Source organism: Equus caballus, unplaced genomic scaffold (assembly GCF_041296265.1).
Source record: "Equus caballus isolate H_3958 breed thoroughbred unplaced genomic scaffold, TB-T2T haplotype1-0000019, whole genome shotgun sequence".
NCBI lineage: Eukaryota > Metazoa > Chordata > Mammalia > Perissodactyla > Equidae > Equus > Equus caballus.
Window position 1 is genome coordinate 655,333 of NW_027222392.1, and position 24,562 is coordinate 679,894.

The following is a 24,562-nucleotide window of genomic DNA, read 5'->3' on the forward strand; positions in this document are numbered from 1 at the left end:
GTTATATGTCCTCATGACACTCTCTGCATCGCCTTTGTGGTCATCAGCCCAGTTGTAATTCAGACATAGTGTTTCATGTTTTTCTCTCTGACTAGAGTAAATGTGGTACAGAGCAAGGACCATGTCTGCCTTAATGCCGTGTGCATTGTAGACGCATAATAATTTGTCAGATGGCTGAAGTGAAGAGGAACTCAGTGTAGATGGTCAAGATTACCTTTCCTGATGAGGTCTTAAAATTCTGGTTTTCTGTTTTACTGGTTTTCAGTTATCTGTATGTTTTAGAAACCAGTCCAGGGGCTGTAAATCTGAAATTCCATTGTGAATCTTACAGAGTTTAATTTGATTTTCCAATGGAATCGAAAAATGCCCCTCTTGACATGCAGGCAGGCCACAGTGTCACCTCTCAGGAAAGGCGGACTTTTCCTGGGGGCCTCGGCCTTTCCAGCACACTAATCATATCTTCACAGCTGTGCCCCAGAGAGCAGGGCTGAAATTTTCATCAGAAATATTTTGACGACAGTGGCTGCTGCTTTCCTCCCTGGAGATGATATGTCACTTTAGAACTAGAACATTCTATTGAGGATAAATTAGCTGCCAAAGTTGCCCATCAAGAAAGTCAAATAAATTGTGGATTTTTTCCCATTTTTTAAAAAGAGGAATTAAATTTTGGAAAATATCTGTGAAAGATAATGATCTTAGATCTAGAATATTAGCATCACATCATTTTTTTCTCTTAAAAACTTTTTTTAATTAATTACAAAAGTGAATACTTTTTCCCCTCAGTAGCATAATATGAACCTATTGTATGTAGTTTCACACAGATCCACTTCATTCTTTTTAATGGCTGCACAGTATTCGCAGTGTGGTTGTAATTTACTTGACTGCTCTTCTGTTGGATTTTTGCACGTGGCTTGAGTTTTCCTATGAGATGGATTTCAGGGGAGAAGTTTCTGTAAAATGGTTCTTGAAAGAGGTTATGTTAGTTTTCATTCCCATCTGTAGTGAATAAGATGCTAATCACCGAATATTCTTAGTTTCTTAAATTGTTTATCAACTGGCAGCTGGAAAATAATACTTCTTTTTAATTTGTATTACTATAATCACTAGTGAGGCAGAATTTTTAATCTGCTCACTATGATTGATATTTTCTATGTGAGCCCTCTCTCCATATCATTTTCCTAGTGGGCTGTTGTCTTTTACTTGTTTGGTTATTTGTGTTTTTATTATTGATTTGTAAGAACTTTTTATGTCAGGGATAGTAATCTGTTGCCTCTGTATTTGTTGCAGTATTTTCTCTCAAACTCATGCTTGTCTTTCAGTTTAGCTTGTATTGTACATTTCATAATACAGAAATTGTGAATCTTTACGGTGCAGAATCTGACAACTTAACTTTATGGCTTGTGGATTTCAGGTAATGCTTTGAAAGACCATATTCTCAATCATTCTAACATTTTCTTGTAGCACTTTTATGTTTTTGACTTTTATGCTTAGATCATTCATCTATCTTTATTATTTTATATATTATAAAGTAGCAGTCTAACTTAATTTTATCTCAAATTATTAGCCAGTTGTCCCTACACCATCTATTGAATGGTCTCTATTTTCCCATTGATTTGAAACATCACTTGGATTATATACTAAATTCTTATATATATTTTAACACAGCAATACATTTGTCATTCTTGAGTTCCAGTTGAAATTGCTTTTTTTTCATTTTGATGCCTGAAAACTTTGACTCACAAAGTTACTTAGCTGTGAATTGATTCAGAGCTCCCATAGCTTGTTTCACAGGGTAAGAATAGGTTTGTACCAGGGAATATCAGAATTTTTTAGTCTGTTTGAGCAGCTGTGCTCCAGGAAGAAAGAAAAGGAAGGGGTACTAACAAAAGACATGTGTCTGAGTCTGTCCCTTTTCATCAGGAAAGCAATAGCTTTACGGGAAACCCTATCCTGTAGGCTTCTATGTACTTCTCCTTAGCCAGAACTAGGACATGTGGCCCCACCCCTGGCTGCAGGAATGTGTGGGGAGGTGAGAATTTCTACTTGGGTAGATTGACACCTCAAACAAAATTGGGTCCCTCTTCGTAAGGAGAAAGGGGTGAGTGGATATTGAAAAGGGAACTTGGAGGGTCAACTACATTTCTCATCTTATCTTTTTTCCCCCCAAATTTCCCCAGGTATTCTTAAGAGAAATTGGGGGGGTGGGAGGTGGGGGGCGGGGAAGAAGAGGGAGGTGGGGGGAGGGGGAGAGAGGAAGATAATGTATATAATAAAAAGCTCAAGTTGTCAGTGTTCAGTTTGATGAGTGCTGACAACTGTATATATCTGTTACCACCACCAGAAACAAGATATAAAATATTTCTGAAACTCCAGAAATTTCCCCTGTATCTCTTTCTGGTTAGTCTTCTAACCTCCACTTAACAGTCCTTTTCTGATTTCAGCCACGATTGATTAGATTCGCCTATTCTTGAATGTCATGTCAGTGGAATCATATGATATGTATTCTTTCTGTGTCTTCTTTCACTCAACGTGTTCTTTGAGATTCGTCCATGTTGTGTGCACTGTCAAAGATCAGCAAAGCCAGATAGTAGTTAAAGTGGTAAGGACAGATTTTAATCACTAATAACTACTGCAATAAAGAAAAGACTCCAGTGTGAACTAAACCCAACTTTGATTTGTCCAGAGGGCATTTTAAAGGGAGAATGAGGGAGTAAGGAGAATAATGAGTAGAGTCAGAGAAGAGAAAAATTACACAAAGTGGGAAAGAGGGATCGGTCCATGTGAAACCATCTGAAATTGCTAACTGGAAGACTGGGGCCCTATCTTTAAGTGTTGGTTGGAACAAACAGTAAATGCTTTTGCCAGCGTTGAGTTTTCTTAGGCGGGCACTTCAAGGGGGACTAGCGTCATCCTAGGGGTGTGGCTTTGAGCTGTTAGAAGCTATCTTAGTGTTTGTTCAAGTCTTTATAGAATAAACCAAGTTTGAGGCCTGTCGAGAAGAGGGCTCAGGGGAGCCTGGCTAGAGTTTGGTCAGGGAGAGAACCTTTGTCAGTGTAAAGTAGTTTGCTCCTTTTTACGTTGTGTGAATATACTCTGATTAGTTCATCCATTCACCTGATTATGGATGAGTTGTATCCAGTTTTTGGCCATTGTGAATAGCCTGCAATGGACATTTTATATGTCTTTCATTTCTCTTGGATAAATGTCTAGGAGTGGAATTGCTTAGTCAGAAGGTGGGTATGTATTTTAATTGCCAGACTAATTTCCAAAGTGGTTTATCAGTTTACACCAGCAATATATCAAAACTGCCATTGCTTCATATCCTTGTTAACATTCGGTATTGTCAGTGTGTGTGAAATAGCATTTCATTATGGTTTTAAATTGCATTTCCCTGGCAACTAACGATGTTAAACATCTTTCTATGTGCCTGTTGGCCATTCCTGTATCTTCTTTTGTGAACTGTCTTTCCAAAACTGCGCATTTTTGATGATGTATACATGCACACGTGTATATACGTGTATGTGTTTTATTGTACATGTGTATGTATATACAAACAGGTACACAAGCACACTCACAAACAGATACACATGACGTAAACAACTGAAGTGTTGGAAGAGGGGTCTAGATCAGGTGGGTAAGTAGGTTTGAAAAGCAGCAGAATGAAGTTCTCTGCAAGGTTGCACATCTTGAGGAAACTACCTTAACATCTGTCTGTAAAGCAGTGCCTTCCTTGTAGGCTTGTTAGGAGGGTTATGTGTTCCTATGTGTTAAGCGTTTAGAATAATGCTTGGCGCCTAGTGAGCACTCATGAGTGTTGATTAGAAGTAAAATGAACCAACCCAGCCTTGATCCTCATCAGCCAGCGAGCAGAGAGGGCACCTTCTCGTGCCCTGAACCCTCTGATGAAGGGATGCCTATGGGAGGCTTTTTCACACCTTTGCCATGAAATTCCCATTGTGGCAGTTGACACCCACGCAGATGGGACAGAGTCAGTAAATCTTTCTTGGATGAATAGATAGAGGTTGGGCCAGGTCAGTGTTTCCCACGGGAGGAATGTGAGATGGTTTTAGGCGGTACACAGACTGGTATTTTAAATTTAAATAATTAGGTATTTATTACAGAATGCGTTAGGTCTGATATGCTACCAGATATCTTCTTCTGAGTATTAAAAAAAAGGTAGTTGATTTCAAGACATATTAAATTGAACATGCGGTATGTGAATGTCATGAAAATTTTTAGAGTAGTAGTGGATTGAATGAAATTGAGAAAATCTTTGAGGTCTGTCTAAATCTGAGATATTTGATTCTTTGCATCTGGGTTTCAAACATGAAATTAGGACATACAAGTAGAAGGGATGTTCTCTGGGTTTTGGGAACAGAGGACTAATGGGAATGGACAGCAAACAAGATGCACAGGATCGTGGTATGGAGATAAGTAGTATTAGATTTTTGGTATCTACTTTGGACAGTCTTTATGTATATGTATATGTTCATTCTAGCAAAATTGGGAACATCCTGTATATGTAATTTTGTATTCTGCTTTGTTCGCCTGATGCGATAATTCCAGGTTCAGTATTCTTGTACAAAAATCTTTGTGTCCATTCTTGTTTCCTTAGGATAAGATCCCAGAAGTGGGGTTGTTCTGTCATTGGGTACACATGCTTTTCTGGCTTTCTGTACCTGTTGCCACTGTGCCTTGGACGTGCCTGTGCCAGTTGATTGTTCTGGCAGCGGTGTTGAGTGCCATCCTCCTCAGCCCTCTCCAGCGCCAGCTTCTGTTAAAAAATAGTTCTGTTGCCAATTTGATAGGAGAAGTACTGCTCTCTGCTTTTGCTTTCATTGTGCTTTTTAAAAAATTATTGATAGAGCTGATATGTGTGTTCATTGATCAGTTGGATTTCTTTTGTGAATTGTTCTTTTTTTTGTCTTTTGTCCTTTTTTTCCTTCTTGGATATTAGGGCTTTTTTCTTACTAATTTACTAGTCCTTTATACTGAAAGGATGTTAATACTTTGTGGTGTGTCACAGATATTTTTCCTAGTTTAATATTTGCCTTTTATGTTTGTTACTGTTTTCTTCTTGTGAAGCAATGCTGTGTTTGATTGATTCTGTGACACATGTGTTCTTGCCTTTTAACTTTTTTGAAATCAGATGTGATTTATTCTTGATGTGTCCTGCAGTCACTGTCAGGTTGTGTTAGATTTGTCATTACCTGTGCAAGTGGACATGGTCGTTATTCCTGGTGGCAGGGCTGGACCTCTGCAACCACAGCCCCTGGATGCTTTTGTCCCCATACCATTTAAAGGCCATTTGAAGAAGGAGCACAGATCCTGATTGCTGTTTGAAAACCATCCATTGATACCTTCTGATGGGATCAAGAAAAGGTATCAAAACTTACAGAGTGAAGGGCAGCAGCTTGGAAGAAAATCTCAGAGAAAGATGATGATGGTCTTTTAAGAAATGCGGCGTCACCAACACCCTCGATGGTATGAAGGTCGCTATTGTGTGGAAACTCACAGATATCCTGAAAGTGAAAACTTAATCAACTTATTTCCCTCATCTTTTTCTTTTTGTGTGTGTACGAGAGAGAGATGATGGTAATCTGTTTAAAGAAGTCTAAAAGAGCTTTTTCAATAACCACAAAATTAAAATTCTAAGCGATAAGAAAAACTAATCGGCAGTGTATTTTCTTTCTTTTTTCAGTCTTACAATTGATTGCATCTTAGATATAATGAGATATGGCATGTGGTTGTTAGTGTACAAATTTTAAAAACATAGATACATTTAAAAAAACCCAGAAATCTCAGAGATAATCATTAACATTTTGATACCAATTAGTCCTCCACTACTTCTGTATTTACAGACATACACATATGAAACTGGCAACCAGTTAGCCATTGATGATTAAGTAGCTAGGAACTAATATTCTTTTTCCTTTTTGCAATTACTGATTATAGCTTTTAGCAGTTTATCCTACCCATTGTTAACTGTGCTGTTTAGGCAGTATGCTATCTGACTCCCTCTAGGTTCCTATAGATAACATCTACCTGGAGCCTGGGTCACCATGGTAATGGGTGTTTAAACTGTTTTTCAGGAATTAGAACCCCTTTGTCCACTCCAGGCCAGTTGAGACCACCAACTCATCAGCTGGACCCACGCAGATATCTGATAGGTGACCTTTTGATGTCAGGAGGCTAAAAACCCCATCCTCACATCATGTTCACACTGCCATTTTGTGAGCATGTGTCCTCTAAAGAGGCATGAAGTCTGACTATGCATGCACACATCATCAATTACTTCACCTCTCCTCGCCTCCAGTCACTTATCTCCACATTTCAGACCACCTTGCCCCCCTATCCCATAAATATCCTTGAGTTCCTATTTTCGGGGAAGTGGATTTGAGACTCATGCTCTCGCTTCCTCACGTGGCTGTCTTGTGATTAAACTCTCTCTCTGCTGCAATCTCGTCATCTCTGTATTTGGCTTTCCAGGTGGCAGGCAAAAGTGAGCCTGGCACGGTAACACACCTATTTGTGGCACATACGCTACATGTATTTTTGGTCTTACCTTTTTCTCTGAAAAGCGTATCTTGACCATCTTGCCATGTCCAGTTCTTTTAGTTTATGTTTTCAAGATTGGTTAGTATTTCATTGCGTGGATGCACTGTGATTTGCTCAGCTAATCGCCACTTGATGGCCTGTAAGTCCTGAAACATGCTCATTCACCTCAGAACTCCCATGAGCAGTGCCCAGCAGCACTCTCTTCCTTACTCTTTCCCACAGTGTGTTGTAAAGCTTTTTATCTTGGCCAATCTCATAGGCAAATCAGTGAGGTCCTTTTTCCTCGAGACAGGGGAACCACTGTCAGTCATCTTGATTTGAAGATCAGAAAGAAACACGTGTTAGAAACACCAGGAAGCAGGAATTGTGGGAACTAGGATCAGATGTACTTGTGTTCCGTCCTGTTGCATCTCCCCACCTTTTGTGCTGCGCATCACTGACCACGTCCAGTGTGCTGTTGAGATCAGTCCCAGGCTCCTGCCAGGCCCTCTGTGACCTCAGCTGGCTTCTCTCTCTAGAGTCCTCTCTGGTTTCTCCTGTTTTCTACTGTTCTCCAGCCCCCATGCCTACTTTCTGATACTAGAACGCTCCCAGTCCATTCCCACCCCGCAGCGTTTCTATCTGCTGTTCCTCCCGTCTGGAATGCCTTTTGCACAGCTGACTTTGTCCAATTCCCTAGGACTCAACTCAGCATCCCCTCTTCAGAGAGGCCTTCCCTTTCACCTTCTCTAAAGTAGGTCCCTCTATCCTCCATACTGTTGAATCCTTCATTTGTTATAATCTCTTATTTATGTTTGTCTCTGTCCCTTCTCTGTCTTGTCACCACTGTATCCCCAATGCCTCGCACTTAGCAGACACTCAATAAATGTTGCTTGACTGAATCAATAGTATTTAATTGACTGATAATACAGAACTGAGAGGAATAGAAACCGCTCCTTGTTATCCAAGAGGCAATAATAAGTCCAGGAAGGAGCGCTTAGAGGGAGGCAAATTGACCAGCTTTTCAGCAGTTGCTTAGCAGTGGAGTGAGTGCCTTCTTTGTGGGGAGTAGTCAAGCAGTGGCTTAATGCTGTTGAAAGCATTCTTGCGCTGGATATTGGAGTTGACTAGATCATTTCTAAGTCCGCTTCCTACCCTTAACCTGTTTGTTTTGTGTTCTCATCACTGCTCTACCACTCCTGCCTCAACTGCAGGTATGGCTTTTACCGCCAGATGGCACCAGAGGATTCCTTTGAAATCAGTGTTCATCACATGGCCACCAAAAGTGAGAAAACCCATTTCATTGCACTTAGACCCCCAACATGTGCTTGAAACAAAAGCTTCACGAAACAGTCTTAACCCTTACTATGTGTAATGCATGCTTATATTTTCCGTTTTACTTTGTTTTTTTAAATGCAGACTTGCATAGTATTCAACTGATTTCATATTAAAACAGCTCACTGTTTGAAAAGCACTCTTTTAGATAACTGAGCAGGTTTACTCTGTAAAACTTGTGGGTCTGCTGTTTTCCTTGGACATCCGGGCTTATAGCAAATTGTGTCCTTTAGTGAGTCTTTGTGTGTTTCTGTGCTGAGTTGTTGCATCGAGTAGCTGAACATGTGCTTCCTTAGGAGTGTCTATGGATGTACAAATATGGATGGAGAGACTGTGGGGGACATGTTTGTAGGGAAGTCAGCACCTGTTGCAGTCAAGGCAGCAGCAAGCCTTGTGAGTAGATAGAAAGAAAAGATATAGTATCTGCTTCTGGGGCCTCAGAATCCAGCTGGGTGAGATCCCATACACACACACACACACACACGCGCGCGCGCGAGCGCGCGCGCGCACACCCATATCTTAATTTTCAGCTTACTTATCAAGCAACATGGAGATGGGTGTATTATTTGGGATATCACTTAGGATGCTACAGCCTGCAAGTAACAGAAGCCAGGCTCAAGTTGACTCAAATGGTGAAGACGTTTATTATCTCACAAACTATCCGTTGAGAGGTAGAGCAGGCTCCAGGTCCACAGGGGTGTGGCGTGGCATTGCCTTAGGGATCCAGGTTCCTTCCATGACTTCTCAGTTGTCCCGATGCTGGTTCCACTCATGGTTGCCAGAAGACTTCCAGTGGTAATCTGGGCTTCAGCTCCTAGGCTTGGAACACTAAAACCTTAATTCCTTGTAATGTACACTGAGAGAGAGTTTAGGCTACCATAGCATTTGCCAGGTTGTAGCTGTTTTGTTTACTTTCCCCTGGTTTCCCCACTATGACCTCCTTAAGGGACATGAAATGACTGGCACTTAGCACAGAGTTGGGAGAAGTACTTAGGGAGTTAGTAATGATGTTTGCCAGATACTTCTGGGTCTCCCTTCTCTGGACCCAGAACTTTTGGTTGAGTGGAGTTATGTGACTAGATCTGGCCAGGGAGCTTGCTAAGTAAATAAATAGTTGTAAGTTGTAAGTATGAGGGGAGGTTATTTGCTGTTTAGGCTTCTGAGAAAGGAATTAGCGACATGAGGAAAGAGAGAGGTAAGAAATGACCACTATGGGAAACGTGATGGGCATGTATATGAATAAAAAATGCATGGATGAGTATGTTTAAATTTGTAGAGGAGCACTCTATGTGCATTGATTGGCCTTTTGAGGGAGATAATTTTCCTCTGGATCCTTGACCTGGCTCCTGGGAACTTGGCCTGAACCTGTTCTCTACTCATCTGCCTCCTTTTTCATCCCTTTCAGGTTTGCAGTAAGCATTGGCTACTGGCATGACCCTTACCTCCAGCATTTTGTGAGACTGTCTAAAGAGAGGAAGGCCCCTGAGATTAACAGAGGCAAGTGACCATCTCCCTCCCAGGATCTCCTCATCAGCCGAGAGGCCTGAGGTTTTAGGGACTCATTCTTAGAGAGTTCCGGTGTGCACTCTCTCCACTAGTCTACGGAGTGCTAATTTCCCAACATCCTCACCAACACAGTGTATTATGGAACTGTTTAATCTGTTAATCTGATACTTGAAAAATGCTATAGTAATTTTATTTTATATTCCTCCTATTTACGGGTAAGATTGAAGATCATTTTCATATGTTTAAAAGCCATTCATATATCTTTTACTGTGAATGGTCTATTTAGCTGCCGTATTAAAGTGTTAGTAACAGTATTAGGCTCTGCAAATAATTTCCATCAAAGAAGTCACAGAATTTGAGACAGGAGTGTGGCGTAGCCTCAGCCAGACTGAGAAACTGACCAGGTAATTCCTGTGTGTGCTGGAAATCTTGGCCCTAAGGATGGATCCTGAGGTAGGTTCTTTCAGAAATACAAAGAAATTTTGAAGTGGAGGTTCCTGAGAATAAGGACACGGTATTTCCTTTGAGCTGAGGGTGAATCCAGGCATCCGTAAGATTGGGCGAGGCCTGGCAAAGAGGCCTTAAGCCTCCCTCCTGTGCTCTTGAGGCACATTTCCTTCGGAATGCTGCAGAGGGACGCACCATGGCGCCTGACTCTGTGCTTCGGGCAGCATGTCAGCCCTCCTTCCTTCCTTCTTCCTCTGCCTGGGTTTGCCTCTGTACTGGGGACCTGCAGCCCAATAGGAGAGTGCTTCCCAAACAGTGTGTGGTGAGGATCTCTTTTCCCCAATATCCAATCCATTGTGGATGACATTTCTGTAAAATACAATAAAAATGATTTACTAGCAAAATAAAATGAATAAGACATGCAAAATACAAGCCCAAATTATTTACTAGTAGATTCAACAGGCATAAGATTCCTGTGTCAAATTGCAATAAAACTTTTTTTTTTTAAAGATTGGCACCTTGCGCTAACATGTGTTGCCAGTCTTCTTTTTTTTTTTCTTCTCCCCAAAGCCCCCCTGTACCTAGTTGTATATTCTAGTTGTGCCTCTGGTTGTGCTACGTGGGATGCCACCTGAGCATGGCCTGACGAGTGGTGCCATGTCCTCACCCAGGATCCAAACCGGTGAAACCCTGGGCCGCCAAAGCAGAGCATGCGAACTTAACCACTCAGCCACAGGGCCAGCCCCACAATAAAAGTTTCTAAATGCCACTCTCAAATTTTGTTCTTAAAATAGTCACACTTAGAGCAGCCAGCCTTACAACACAGACAGACTTTATCTTCCTTTGTTCTTCTTTATTTCTCATCTCCTTTGCCCAGCTCCCCACCCCAGAGCTTAACAAGTCAATTTGTTAGACAAGCATTCCTCCCCCAATCTGTGATGCCATGTTACAGACACCGAGGCTCTAACCTATACAGGGTGGAGATGACAGGAACACAATAAGAAGTGTGGCTTTCTTTGCTTCGACACTCATCCATCCAATATCCTGACCTAAAAATATTATTTTCCATGTGACCTTGCAATTTCGAGTTTTACCACAGAACTAAGTAGCTTTTACTATAGCTATGAAAAGGCACACTTCCTAGAGGAACATTTAGATCAGATGTTTTCATGTAAAATACTTGTCTTTCGTAAGTAGAATTATAGTGCATTTTATTTTTCTTAGGATAGTTAATTCTGCCATTAAATAGATTGTACTTACTTTGGTTCAAACGGCTGAAAAAAAAAAGAAGAGAATTTAAAATTTGCTATTTCTCCTATAAAGTCATGGATAATCCGCTGACCCCGAGGAAGGGCAGAAGTGCTCTGTTTGGCTCTCCTGCTGCAGAGAGCTTTGCAGGGATTATTTCTCATCGCTGAGTGACAGCTTGTTTCTGTCTCTCTCTGTTAGGATATTTTGCTCGTGTCCATGGCATCAGGCAGCTTATAAAGGCATTTCTACAGAAGACAGAATGTCAGTGCCAAATTATAAACCTGGGGGCTGGGATGGATACAGCCTTCTGGACATTAAAGGTAAGTTAATATCCCCCCTCTTTTTTCCCCAGTTGTTTAAATTTGATTTTGTGAAGATTTTCACCATATTCAAAACTTTTAAAACTATATTAAAAGGGATGCAGTGACAGCCTGTCTCCCACCATTGTCCCCACCTGCTTGCACACCCCCCCCACAACCCCCATCAGCCCCGTACTTTATCTCACCGGGGCCCTGGTGAAGGATATGTGGGTTGTTTCTCATCTTTTGTTGTTACAAACAGGGTTATAAAAAAAATCTTTGTATATATTTCCCCCTGCATGTGTGGAAATATATCAGGAGAGAAAATTCTGCCAGTGGAATTGCTGAGACAAAGAGCACATGCCTTTGTAATTTTGATAATAACTAAGATTTTATTGTCAGCATAGCAGCGTTTAGGTAAAATTTCTCTGGGCGATGATAATATGATACAAAGCCCTTTTGTAGCCAATCTGTGATTTGATCCCTTACCTGCTCTGTTAGGATTCAAGAGCAGGTGTAATTGCATTCACAGGACAGGAAACTTGGGTCTCATTACAGGCAGAAGCAGGACTAAAGCACTGGGCTTTGACTCCTGGGGTGGAATTTTGCCTTCAAACCTTTGCCCTACGAAGATTCCACTGATCGTATTTTCTTTTTTGTAGGTTTGTACAGATTTTTTTAGGGTCTTCTATCAGGTCAGTCATGTGGCAGTAATGGGTATGTGCATTTCCCCAGATTTCTCCAGATGTACACCAAGATAAATTAGAGTGTGAGGGCATAACCCGACCTGCATATCTGTTTTGTCCCTAATCAGCTCACCTGATAAGATGGCCTTTAGTCATCAGAGCTCCCAGCCTTTCTCTTACTCAAGGGAGAAGTCGGTGGCATCAACATGGTCTTAGTATTAAACGCTTGCCTCTGCATTCTTCATTTAGGATAAGATAACTAACATTTATGAGGTGCTTTTACATACATGGCCTCACGAATTATCATGAGACCTCTGTGAGAGGGGAGAGCTTTACACAGATGGGGAAAGTGGGGCTACGAGAGCTTGTGTCTTTCCCCAAATTGGATATCTGGTGGCACTGGAATGTGGAACAAACATTGGAGCCCAGCTCATCGAACTGCAGACTCCTTCCCCTTTCCTCTACACACAGCCCTGTGGGTGTTCCAGCGGTTCTTTTCTGTAGGTTGATTGTGCCTGTGTAACACGGGGACCATGGTGTAGCAGAAGGAACTGGAAGAGAATGCAGCATAAGCGAATGTGCAGTGTCAGTGTTCACAGGGGCCGCTGGAGAAATCCCTCCTTTGGGCCTGACACCTTTTTGACTGGTCCCATGGTTTGGTTTTTTCCCCGTCTTGCAAGTGAGTTAATAATTAATAAATCTGAGATTTTTATTTCTGAGCAAGGTACACAGAGGCTTACGTGCTCCTTCCAAGGAAAAGGCTGTCTGTCAGTAGTGAGGAAGGAGAGTAGCACAGGGTCTGAAAGTCTTTTGTGGAAGTTTTTTGTTTTGTTTGATAATCATATTGGTCTGAAGGGATTTTTTAAAATCTAAAGTTCCTCCTTTTTTGAAAAACAATTATTATGTTTGCTCTTTTGGAGCCGAGGTTGCATGGGCCAAATCCAGCCTGCCACCTATTTTTAGAAATCAAGTTTTATGGGATGCAGCCACTCCCATTTATTTCCATATTCTCTGTGGCTGCTTTAGCACTGTGACCGCGGAGTTCAGCAGTTATGACAGACCGTCTGGCCTTCACAGGCTAAAATACTTATTTCTGACTCTTTACAGAAAATTTGCTAATCCCTGTTTTAGAAATATATGTGCTCCTATAAAAGAGTGAGGAAAATCTTGTCTGTTGGTCTTGTTGTCTCACGCACCTCCCACCTTGGATGGTCCCCTGGCTGCCCCAGCAGAGGCTTAGCTGTGAGTCAAGGCTTTCTGCTGTCACTACTATATGAGTTTGCTCTGTATGATCTCAGGGGCCCAGGACTGGAGGGTTGAAGACTCCCATCTTCGGGCAGCGGGCAAGAATAGGGCAAGGGAGAGCCGGTATTGTCACAAAGAATAAGGAGTGAGTGAAACTCTTAAGGGGCCTCAGTTGTTTGGTGTCTCTTGAATTCTGTTTCTACAAACTGAAAGGTCAAGTACATAGGGGAAGGATTGTCAATTTTGCTGGCCTGTGAAACAGTCGGCCATGTTGGATCTGCTTTGAGACTAAGTGGTACCCTTCCTCCTGGCTGCTCCTGGCTGCCCTCTGGTACTTATAGTCAGTCTTGGGTGTCTTCCCTGCCTCCTTGAGACGTGTGAGCTACTTGGGAGTGGAGTGTCAGAAGGGCCTAGAGAATCACAGACTAAAAAGTGAAAGTATCACTTCCCACAGCCATTTTGCCCTTTTCTGAAAGCCGAGAAAGAGGATGTCTGTTTCTTAAAAGCTCCAGGTGTGCCTTTTGGAAGCTTCCCTTCCACAGTGCCCTCTTATTCAGAATCCTTGGGAGGATCAAGTGAGCTACTGCAGGGAAAGCTCTTTCCAAAGTCAGAAGACCCATTTGAGTTGTAGGACTCTATGCTATCTGTCATTCATTTGCTTTTAATTGCTCTCTTTGTCTTCTGAAATTTTAGACTATCTTTAACTTTCCATACCCTGCGAGTAAAAGTTCTTGAAAGGTCTCGTAGAATTTCCTAGAGAAAGTCAGGAAACCCCTTAATGGTTTCACTCACTCCTTATTCTTTATGACAATACCGGCTGGCTCTCCCTTGCCCGCTGCCGGAACATGGGAGTCTTCAACGCTCCAGTCCTGGGCCCCTGAGGTCATACAGATCAAGTTCACGTAGCAGTGGCAGCAGAAGGCCTTGACTCGCAGCTAAGCCTCTGCTGGTGCAGCCAGGGAACCATGCCAGGTGGGAGGTGCGATTTCCACACATCCTCTAAACACGTCCTCCACGGATCTTCAAGTAGATTACATAGCCCTACTCTGCTGATAGGCGGGAGCTCCTCTGATGTCAGGAAACTGTCTTGTTTATTCCTCCCCCCACCCTCCGCCACTGCCTCCCTCGTACCTTCCTTTCCTTCCTCTCTTCTCTCTCTCTTTCTCTTGCCCCATCCTTCCCTCTCTCCCTCCCTCCCTCTCTTCCTTCCTCCTCCCCCACCCCTCCAGATCCCCTAGGACTTTAACTGAGGACTAGTGTCTGCATAGGGTGGGGGAGCTGGATCTCACATTTCTGACACTTGCCCTTAGGGGTCACCTTCCTACTAGGAAATGCTTGCTCATGATTTCCATTCCCATCATGCTGTCCCATCAGGGGGTCTGCTGCCCCTCCATACTGCTCTCCATCTCTTACTACTGTCTACATAAATGGTTCTCTCTCCTGCCCAGTTGCTCAGGGCAGAAACAAGGGTGCCATCCTTATTCCTCCTTTTTCTTTATTCCACCCTCTATTGACACCACCACCAGGTTCTGGATATCAGCAAGTTTCTTTTTAAATAAGTAGTTCTGCATTTCTGGAATATAAGCACAGATGGGAGCAGGGATGTTAAAAGAGTACTAGGCCAGAAGGTGGGCAGGTGGGCCAGGTTGTGGAGCACCCAGCATCTTAGCTCAATCTTAGAGGTGGGAAGAGCTGCTGCAGGCAACATGAAGTGTGTCGTTGAAAGAGATCAGAAAGGGATGTTGTTAGAGTCTGTGCAGTTGGGGACAGAGCGGAAGAGGAGAGGATGCATTCTAGGATAGTCAGCAGGCAGGGCTGAGTGATTGATCAAACAGGGTGGAGATGGAGAGAATTCTAGGATGACCAGTGAGTGACTGTGGGGAGAAGGGCATAGTACCAACCAAGCTAGGGAAAGCAGAAGGGGGAAGCAGGGCCGTGTGTGTGTGTCTCTATGTGTGAGGTGTTCACAGTTTTTTTTTTTACTGCAGCTCACAGTAAAAAATAAATGTATATCCCAATCTAGCACCCACATCTATGTACTGATGTATGTAAATAATAAGGGCACACACATGGTGCTTACTAGGTGCAGGCCCTGTTCTCTCACTCCTGTATTTCCTCATTAATCCTCACAACCCCACGAGGTGGCATCATTTTCTCTACTTTTCAAATGAGGAAGCCTTGGCTCAGGGAGTTTAGTGACTTTCCCAAGGCCTCAGAGTGAACAAGTGGTGGAGCTGGGATTTGAACCCTGTCCACCCGGGCTGCAGAGTCCCTGTCCTTTACCACCCCAGTATACTCCACTGTCAGAGAAAAAAATAAATATATTACAAAATAGTACTTACCCTCACCTCATGTGATGCTTTCTGATATTTGCTATTTTATTTCATTTCATCCAAAAGATTCTTGTCCATACCCACTACACTGATTTCCTGACTCTCTCTAATTGGTCTCAAGCTGCTTACTGTTACATCCTACGTCCAGAGTGCCTCCTGCTCCTCCCCACTCCATCCCAGTGGATGCATCCCCAGTTCTGGCTGCCCATTACTTCTTGCCTAGGTGACCACAGTAACCTCCTAATTTTTTGTGCCATCTGTTCCCCATACTGAGACCAAAGTAATTTAGAAAATGCATTTCTGACCATATCATCCCCTGATTTAAAATCCTTAAATACCCCATTGCTCCTCGGGCCTTGGTACTTGGTCTGTGAGGATGATCAGTGAATATATGACTGAATAAATAATTATAAAGATAACTGTGTTTTTTCTCAGGATGAGGGTCTTCTCCCAAGGAAATATTTTGAAGTTGACTTTCCGGTGATAGTCACGAGAAAGCTACACAGCATCAAGTAAGTGTGGCTTTGGCCAGAAGAGAGAGCCTGGTAGAATTCAGAACCAGCCTTCAGTAGACAGCAGGTCTGAGTGCCAGAGACCTCATTTTAGGGCCCTGCTCTCCTCACTTGCTTTCTTGCCCCGAGACCCTCATTCCAGTGTGTCTTGCAGTCTTCAAAATGAAAAATACCCTCCCTTGTGACTCTTCTCTCCATTCATGTAACTTCTCTGAACACTTAAAAAGTGACCTATCATAGTTTAGTAATCTGAATTAAAATTCACATAATGTGTATTTTGTTTACTTCTTTATCCCAGGGCACAGAAAGGTACCTGGTCCAGAAAAGATACGTAGTAAATATTTTTTGAATGAATGAATGAATGGGAAACTGAACTTAATCATTTATTATATATGAGATATGTGGGGGCCATTCTGAGTCGAGGTTTCAAGGAGTTAGCAAAGTTGTAGATGATGAGTTTGCTCATCTTTGCCGAGAGCTTTCCGTGTTAAATGCTTCACTTGGATTGTCTCATTCAATCCTCAGAGCAGACTCATGAATTAGTGCTATTATTAGCCCCGTCTTACAGATGAGGAAACTGAGGCTCAAGGAAGTTAAGTTAATTTGCCTAAAGTCACCTGGCTAGGAAGGGGTGGAGCTGAGCTTTAAACCCTGACTTCAAGCCCAAGGTCAAGGTTTCTCAGTACAGTCGTGTGTCCCCTAGCAGTAACAGGGATGCGTTCTGAGAGATGCATTGCTAGGTGATTTCAGTGTCATGTGAACGTCGTGGATTACACTTACACAGTCCCAGATGGTGTAGCCTACTATACATCTGGGCTATATGGTGCTAATATTGAAGGACCACTAGCACGTATGTGGTCTGTGGTTGACTGAAACGTCATTATGTGGTGTGTGACTTAGTTTTAACCTGTACTCCCTCCTTTTAAAATTATTTAAATAAAATTCTAATTCTTATATTTAAACATTTTAATAAACGCAAAAGTTTCTACCTGTCCTTTAGAGATGTCTAATCCTCACAAACTGGAAATGTTTTTTCTTTTCTAGTTTATCCTAGGAAAATAAGTTTTTTACCCTTTCCAAATATAAAATTGCATTTTACATTAAATAGGCTTTTTGGATAATATATGGCAATTCTGATGCTCTGGGAACTGCAAAGTACTACTAAGCTTGTTAAAACTCTGAGTGAAGTAAGAGTAAGTAGGCTCTAAATCAAGGCCAGACACGGTTTCCTGGGGTGAAAAACGCAGTGGCGTTTGTGTATGGTTATTGGTATAATGAATTTGGCTCTCGGATTTCTGATTTTTTACATATTCTTCATTGAGGGAGTTATCACATAAATGTTACTGAACTTTAGGTCTGAGTGAAAGTCAATTTTTGTTATCTGTGAGAAACAATAGCTATCTTAAAAATTTTGTTTGAGAAGAGGCAAGAAACTTGGGATGACCTGAAAAATGCTGGAACATTTGGAAAATGCGTGCTAGCCTATCTGTAGCTATTTCTAAGTATTTCATGATCAGTTTGCAATTTGACATCAAATTCTGAGTGTAATGCTTAGCTGACCTAACCCGAGAGCTGTATCCGCTGGATTTTTGCTGTACGTGGTCAAATGTAATTAAACAGAAGGCCTTCTGTAGTGGCCCTTGCTTTGAACAGTAGCAGTATACAAGTCCCATCTCTGTAGTGGGCCTCTGCATTTTTAGAGTAAATGAGCTGCTTGACTTATCCTTCTCTCTCCCATCTTCCCATAGATTCAAGTCTCTCCTATCAAAAACCAATTTAGACTTACATTCAGAGGAGACACTTCAAATGGGTAAGTATCCTTGACCTAAGTGATACAGTACGGACTATGTAACTGTTTTGGCTTTCCCCCCTTTCCTTCTTAAAGATGGTCTGTATCTGTGGGCATGTGTGTGCATACATGATGTCATACAGCATGTGCTTCTGCTGATACATTTAGACTTTTATTGCAGTTACCATGGAGGAATTTAGAACAATTGCTCGTATGACTCTTCTTAAATGTCCACAGGTCCCCAATCTTAAATCTTTTTTAAAAAATTTAAATTAGCTGCCAACATTTCAAAAACAGGAGATTTTTCATGAGAATCTTGATTTCCAGCTTTCCTTGGAAAAGTTACATCTGGCAACATTAGACCCGAACTCCTACGTGGCAATAATTGAGCAGCGGCCGCCTTGTTGGGAGGGGTCGTGCATTCTCCACTTCTGTCCTCACCCCTCCCCGTTGTCTTATACTTTACCTACTTCCCTCACTTCTGTTACCTCCTCAGCCCCTGCAGTCAACTTTTCCCCTCAAGTTTTAATTATGAGTGTTTCCAACAACACTTCCTCATTTCTAAGCCTTTCAACTTATGGTAAACCTCTTCCAGAATCTTCCATCATTTTCAGTCTTTGTCTGACAGAGAGAAGATCAATGGGGTTATTAATAATTCAGATCAGGGCTGGCCCGGTGGCGCAGGGGTTAAGTGCGCATATTCTCGGCGGCCCGGGGTTCGCCGGTTCCGATCCCGGGTGCGGATGTGGCACCTCTTGGCAAGCCATGCTGTGGTAGGCGTCCCACGTATAAAGTAGAGGAAGATGGACACGGATGTTAGCTCAGGGTCAATCTTCCTCAGCAAAAAGAGGAGCATGGGCAGTAGTTAGCTCAGGGCTAATCTTCCTCAAAAAAAAAAAAATCAGGTCAGAAAACATGCTTAGAGAGGATGGTCTTCTCGGATGGTCAACACAATAACATCAGGAACATCACAGCTCGATAATCTGCCTTTTACACACAGCCACAGTGCTTCAGTCCTTCTTTCCTTCTGCTAATCACATTCACAATTAAGTTTGTACAGAAAACATCTCCCCCATCCTTGGTTTCCCTCATACAGTTGGAAGTAGAACCTATTCAGGCTTTGCCGTTTGCTGGCCTCTTTGCTTTTCCACACTTTTGCTATCATTTTCTACATATTTGGTTAATATTTGTGTCAGAATGGTTATCTGTAACAAAAGATCTAATACTTTGAGTTCCTTTTGATGAAATAATGTAGAAATATATGAAATAGAAAGTAAAGACCCTCCATAATCTCACCCACCCCCAGAAGATAACCACTATTCAGTGTGTTCTCCTACAGATGAGCAGTATACCCAGAGACAGGTAAATAGATGCACACTTAAATGCAACCCAGGGCCTGGCACAAAAGAGGTTCAGTACTCCTTTTTTGAATGAATGTATATACACATCGAATAAATATATGTTGTAGTTCACTGTGTATTTGTTGAATTATAGATTACATGGAACTTTAATTAACAGTGAATAATTTATACATACTGTTTTGCAACTTGCTTTTTTTCATACCCAGTAAATCATGGCTGTCTTTTCATGTCGGCCTGTAGGAATCTACTTCATTATTTCTAATGGCTTTATAGTACTCCTTTGCGTGGAAATTCCATTTAATCTCTTTCCTACCGATAGTCATTTAGATTGCTGTCTTTTTCATGTTTTTGTATTAAACAGGATTGTAGGAAACATATGTATATGTGCATATCTGCAGGAACTGTTTGCTCAAAGAATTGGCCATTATGAATTTTAGCTACTGCCCAACTGTTCTTCAAGACCTCTTTATGAATTCCTACTTTCACAAAGGTGGGTCAAGATTCTCTTTCCCTACACCCTCACTTACACTGGGTATTGTTATTTTCTAAAATTTCTACCAATCTGATAGGCTGAAATGATGTCCTATTATTTTAAAGCTTTCTATCACTTTGAAGGCTAGTGAGGTGGCTGGAGTATCTTTCCTTAGTTTTATTGGCCTGCCTGGCCCCATGCCCAGTTGGGTGAGCGGTGTGGGATAGGCTGCAGACAGACCAAAGAAAAGACCTGGAGATGGCAAACAACACATAGGGGTTTATTAGGAGTTACTTACAGGGAATGTCCAGTGGTGGCCGGCTAGATGGAAGTGTGCACCTGCTACCTCAGGTCGGGAGGGGGTTGCTTCTATAGGAAGGGGCACAAAGGCTATATGCTTGCCAAGAGGAGCTGTCCCTGATACGGCCAGCATTCCCAGGAACAGTAGTTCATGTGGAGGGGCTCTGTGTTTCTTTAAGACATGATGGTCTTTGAGTGAGATAAAGTAAGATCCAGGCTGGCCAGGCCTGGGATCCTTACAAATTTCAGCAGCTGGGCGTCCTGTCCAGATGGTTGGCATCCTGCCCAGGACGACACATGGCTCTTAAAGGGCACTCAGGGTAGTGCCCCTACATGGCTGTTGGGATGACTTTGTAAATTTCCTTTTTATTTCCTTTGCCCTTTTTTTCCCAGTTGAATTGCTTCCTTTTCTTTTCAATTTATAGGAACCCTTTATGACATAAAGATATGTTCTTTGATGGAGGTCCCTTGTCAACCTTTCTATTGCAGATGTTTTCGTTAATCTTGTATTTGATTTTGTAACTCTGTGTGTGTCTTTTGTAGGCAAATCCGCCCGCTGTACAAACTATTGGGACTTCCTGGCTGATTGTGGTGTGGATGTTGTAAGTACCAATTTGCTGTGTGCTTCCCCGCTCCTTCTTCTGTTCCTCTTTATCCCCGCTCCTTGTTCTCTTTCCCTTTATCAATAAACTCTGATTGCTCAAACAACCAAATAGCCTTGGCGGTACCTATCATTCCTCACCCTTTGCGGCTCCGGACAACAGCAACCCTAACTAGTGAGTGTTAAGGGAAAAAAAATCAAGCGCCTGCTTTTAATTCATGGCAAATGGGCTGAAAAGCTGATTTAGTGAATTATAATTTTAGATTGAAATTCCCAAGGCAGTTATAGAGGAGCTTGTCAAACCACAGAAACCAATGGAATCAAGAGATGACTTGAACAGGGCAGTGGTTCAATCCGTTTCAGAGATACCATCCATTATGCAAACCCAAAACCTTGAAAACTTTCTAACGTACAACCCTAGCAATCTCTCATTCACCTAAAGTCTCAAGGCCCCTCTCTTGACTCAATTTAAAATGAAAAATGCCTGGTATGACTTACAAATGTAAAAATAATTAAATCATGTTATGATGTCTGGGGAACACCAGTGAAATTGGCCAAATCTCATCATAGTTTGATTTCAAACATAGTTTGATCTCAAATGGGAGTTTGGCAGGGTCTTCTAGAACAGTCCTACCTTCTCAAATGCCTTCAGCTCTGCAGAAAAATGGAAGGCAAAGCATGCCCTCGGCATTCTAAATGCCTCAGTCCCTCTCCAGGGCAGGCGGCCTCCATTCCTACTGTGGGCTCAAGAAAACATCAGCAGGAAAGCCCGCAGAGCCTGCCCCCTTCCATACCCCATCCCCTTAGTGGAGAAGGCTGGCTGCAGGTACCCCAGGAAATCAGACTCTTCTCCTCCTTTGGCTCAAGTTACAGTAGACCAAATTCTGGAATCTGGTTTGCATTATTCTCTGGAGAGCTACTTAAGAGCTGCTTAAGGGCTTGAAATCCCTCATTCAGACATAATCTTGAAATAAAAGATGATATCCTAATGAAAAATGCATTACAGCTTTCTCTGTTGGGCCAGCCATACTGATAGGCAGGATAGAAGGAAGGAACTAAGAAAAATGAAGAAGAAAAGCAAAGGAAAATTGGGAGACAAAGGGGAGAGAAGAGGAGGAAGAAATTTATGTCACATACTCTGCGTGGGGGCACTTTAAATGCCATTTCAGTTCATCCTCACATAATCCCTTGCAAATCAGTCATATTGAGCCCATTCTGCAGATGAAGAAATTGAGGCTTGGTGATATTAAGTAACTTGTCCAGGGTCACACAAAGAGGATGCAGTGGATTCTGACTCAGAGATACAAAAACAGGCACCAAACAATGTTGCCTCTAACTGCTCTCTTCCTTCCTCTGAAGGGTCTAACAGAGGTTTGTTCTAGAACCATAGTATTATAGTGGGTGCATGGACCCTATGGAGACAATGTAACCTCATGAGATAAGAAACAGATTTAAAAAAACGAAAGAAAGAAACAGATTAATATAAGTAACCTGGCATCAAATAAAACTATCTGTCAAAGCAAAACCAGACCCAGTTTTTCTAACTCTCATGTCATACTCAGTCCACCTGACCAGAATCTGTTTTATAAGTAGTTTATATGGATCAAATATGGGACTCCTGATTCATGAGTGAACAGCTGAGAATTTTCCTGCCTTCAAGAAAATGTTCATTGGGAAGAAATGAGATAGTTATTTGTGAATTGTCTTTTTCTGCCTCAATGCTTCTGTTTCTATCGGGCTCCTTTTGTTGGGGTTGCAATATATCTGGGAGTATTTCCCCCACGCTGTTGCAAAATCTGTAAGAGGGAAAAAAAACAAAATAGCACATGGAAGCCATAATTCTGACAACTACAAAGGGTACGGGTGTGCCAATTACTTTCTGAAATGAGTTTAAGCCAGAGTCACAGACTGGTGGCCGGCTGGCTGTATCCAGCCCACAGGTGGGTTTTGTTTGTCCGCAGTCCTGGCCCACACCACGCTTTGAAGAAATTTCGATCTGTTGCCAACATTAAGAACCAGACAATTTCACGTCTAAACCTGGCTTTGCAGTTTCTCTTACTAAGTGGAAGATCTGATAACCCTGACGCCACATTTGCACGTGGAAAAGAGTAGCTGGAACGGAGCAGTGGCTGCCGGTTTAGACAGAGAATGTGCATCCCAGTTTCTCCCCACCTGGTCTATTTCATTCATTTATATAATCGCTGTGGGCCCAGATGGCATCTGAGTTGCTGACCCTTTGTTTAAGACATTAAGAAGATGTAGATTGCAAAGCCAATCATTATTAGACTTTTCCCAAAAATATTCCCAATAAGAGACTCTTCAGTCAGTAGTATGATAGCAGTGATAGAAGGTAAAGCATATGAGACCAAAATGATTTGAGAAATGGAAAAACCCAGTAGTTGGGTCCATTTGGTTTTCTGCTCTAGGATACTCACTTTTTGTTTAGAAAATACGTTCACTTTTACTTCATTTACTCCTTCCAAAAATCCTGCAAGTAAGAAATTACTCTCAGATCAACAACCTGAAACCGAGTGACCTTAAATAGGTTATCCAGCCAGGATCATCCAACTATTAAGTTGCAAAACCAGGTTATGAACCCAGTTTTAGCCAGCTCCAAACACTGTGCTTTTGTAAACCCATGAGACTTGTTTCCACCTCAGGGCCTTTGTACCTGCTGTTCCCTCTACTGGAAACCTCTCCACCTCGATCTTCACATGGCAGGATCTTACTCTTTCATTTCATTTACATCACCTCCACAGAGAGGTTTCCCCTAACCATTTCACTTAAAATAATATCTGTGCATGCACACACACACACACACACACACACACACACACCCCAATTACTCTCTAGACTCCTGCTTCTCAAAGTGAGGTTCAGGGATCAGCAGCATCAGCATCAACTGGGAAGTTAGAAATGCAGAGTCTGAGGCCCCTCCCCAGTCCTGCTGAATCAGAATCTGCATGTTAACAACACCGCAGGTGATCCATGTGCATTTCACGTTTAAAAAGCACTGCTCTACAGGAGCCCTGCCCAATGGAAATGCAATGGGAGTCACAAGTGTCATTTTAAGTTTTCTATAGCCACATTAAAACGGTTAAAAGAAAGACTCGTTTGTTTGCTGTCTCCTCTACCACCCTACTAAAAGATGCCATTTCCACAAGAACAGGTCCTGCCTCTGTCTTGTTCTCCACTTTATCCTCAGTACCTAAAACAGTACTGGGCACCTGGTAAACGTTATTGAATGTTTGAAGAATGAAAGAAGGAAAAGACATTCTAGTACTTTCTGTGCGGCAGCGTGGTACAGGGAAAGAAACCAAGCACTCTGAAATTGGACAGATGTGGTCAACTCAACCAATGACCAGCTGAGCAAACTTGAGCAAGTGGTTCACCTTCCAGGAGCCACCTGTAAACCAGGATTGTTGCTGTTTAACTCACAGCCTCATCATGACACCCCGATGTGATAACATATCTATAAAGCAACCACCACCACAATCACAAGGGTTCAAGAAATGCCAGTGCCTCTCCTCTGTCTTCTTTCATTCTTTCCAGATACCATGTGTGAATAATGCTGGGGACCACTTTCCCCTGGGAGGCATGAGCATGACTATTGAAGCTGTTACCAGCGCACTGGGTTCTTGTTGTCCCCCAGGATAGAAATCAAGAGAGACAACAAATGGGAGTAGAAAAGTAAAAGTTTATTAGTTTGTGCACAAGGGAGGCACAAGGGAGCCAGCCACCGGCCCCTTTCCTTTCCACACCGGCCCCCTACTTCTGTAGGGATGTTTGTTATGTTATGTTATCTTGATAACCCTTGGGAAGAGGCCATGAGGGCGAGGCCTGGTCACCTCTTTCCCTTAGTTGTCTATCTCATTCATCCCCTCCTCT

General features: G+C 42.3%; 2 protein-coding genes across 47 annotated transcripts in view; one reads left to right on the forward strand and one right to left on the reverse strand.

Annotated features, from left to right (window-relative positions):
* Positions 1-20,786, forward strand: part of LOC138922934 (leucine carboxyl methyltransferase 1-like) — a 28,389-nt gene extending 7,603 nt beyond the window's left edge. The window contains exons 2-7 of one of the 3 annotated variants that reach the window (XM_070259392.1): positions 9,278-9,369; positions 11,275-11,396; positions 16,075-16,151; positions 17,900-17,961; positions 19,663-19,791; positions 20,617-20,786. In XM_070259392.1, the coding sequence (XP_070115493.1) occupies positions 9,278-9,369; positions 11,275-11,396; positions 16,075-16,151; positions 17,900-17,961; positions 19,663-19,670 (361 nt within the window). In that variant the 3' untranslated portion in view covers positions 19,671-19,791; positions 20,617-20,786. Of the gene's footprint in view, positions 1-9,277; positions 9,370-11,274; positions 11,397-12,037; positions 16,152-17,899; positions 17,962-19,662; positions 19,792-20,616 lie in introns of those variants that run through there. The other 2 variants (XM_070259393.1, XM_070259394.1) reach the window with 2 other exon arrangements.
* The window catches only part of LOC138922933 (heparan sulfate glucosamine 3-O-sulfotransferase 4-like), a 94,581-nt gene continuing 78,511 nt past the window's right edge, over positions 8,493-24,562 (reverse strand). For 32 of the 44 annotated variants that reach the window (XM_070259377.1, XM_070259386.1, XM_070259378.1 and 29 more), the window contains 2 exons: positions 11,086-11,099; positions 8,493-10,194 (listed from right to left, as the gene is read on the reverse strand). In XM_070259377.1, coding sequence (XP_070115478.1) covers positions 9,960-10,194; positions 11,086-11,099 — 249 coding nt within the window. In that variant the 3' untranslated portion in view covers positions 8,493-9,959. Of the gene's footprint in view, positions 10,195-11,085; positions 11,100-18,090; positions 18,822-23,109; positions 23,163-24,562 lie in introns of those variants that run through there. The other 12 variants (XR_011436067.1, XR_011436064.1, XR_011436066.1 and 9 more) reach the window with 8 other exon arrangements.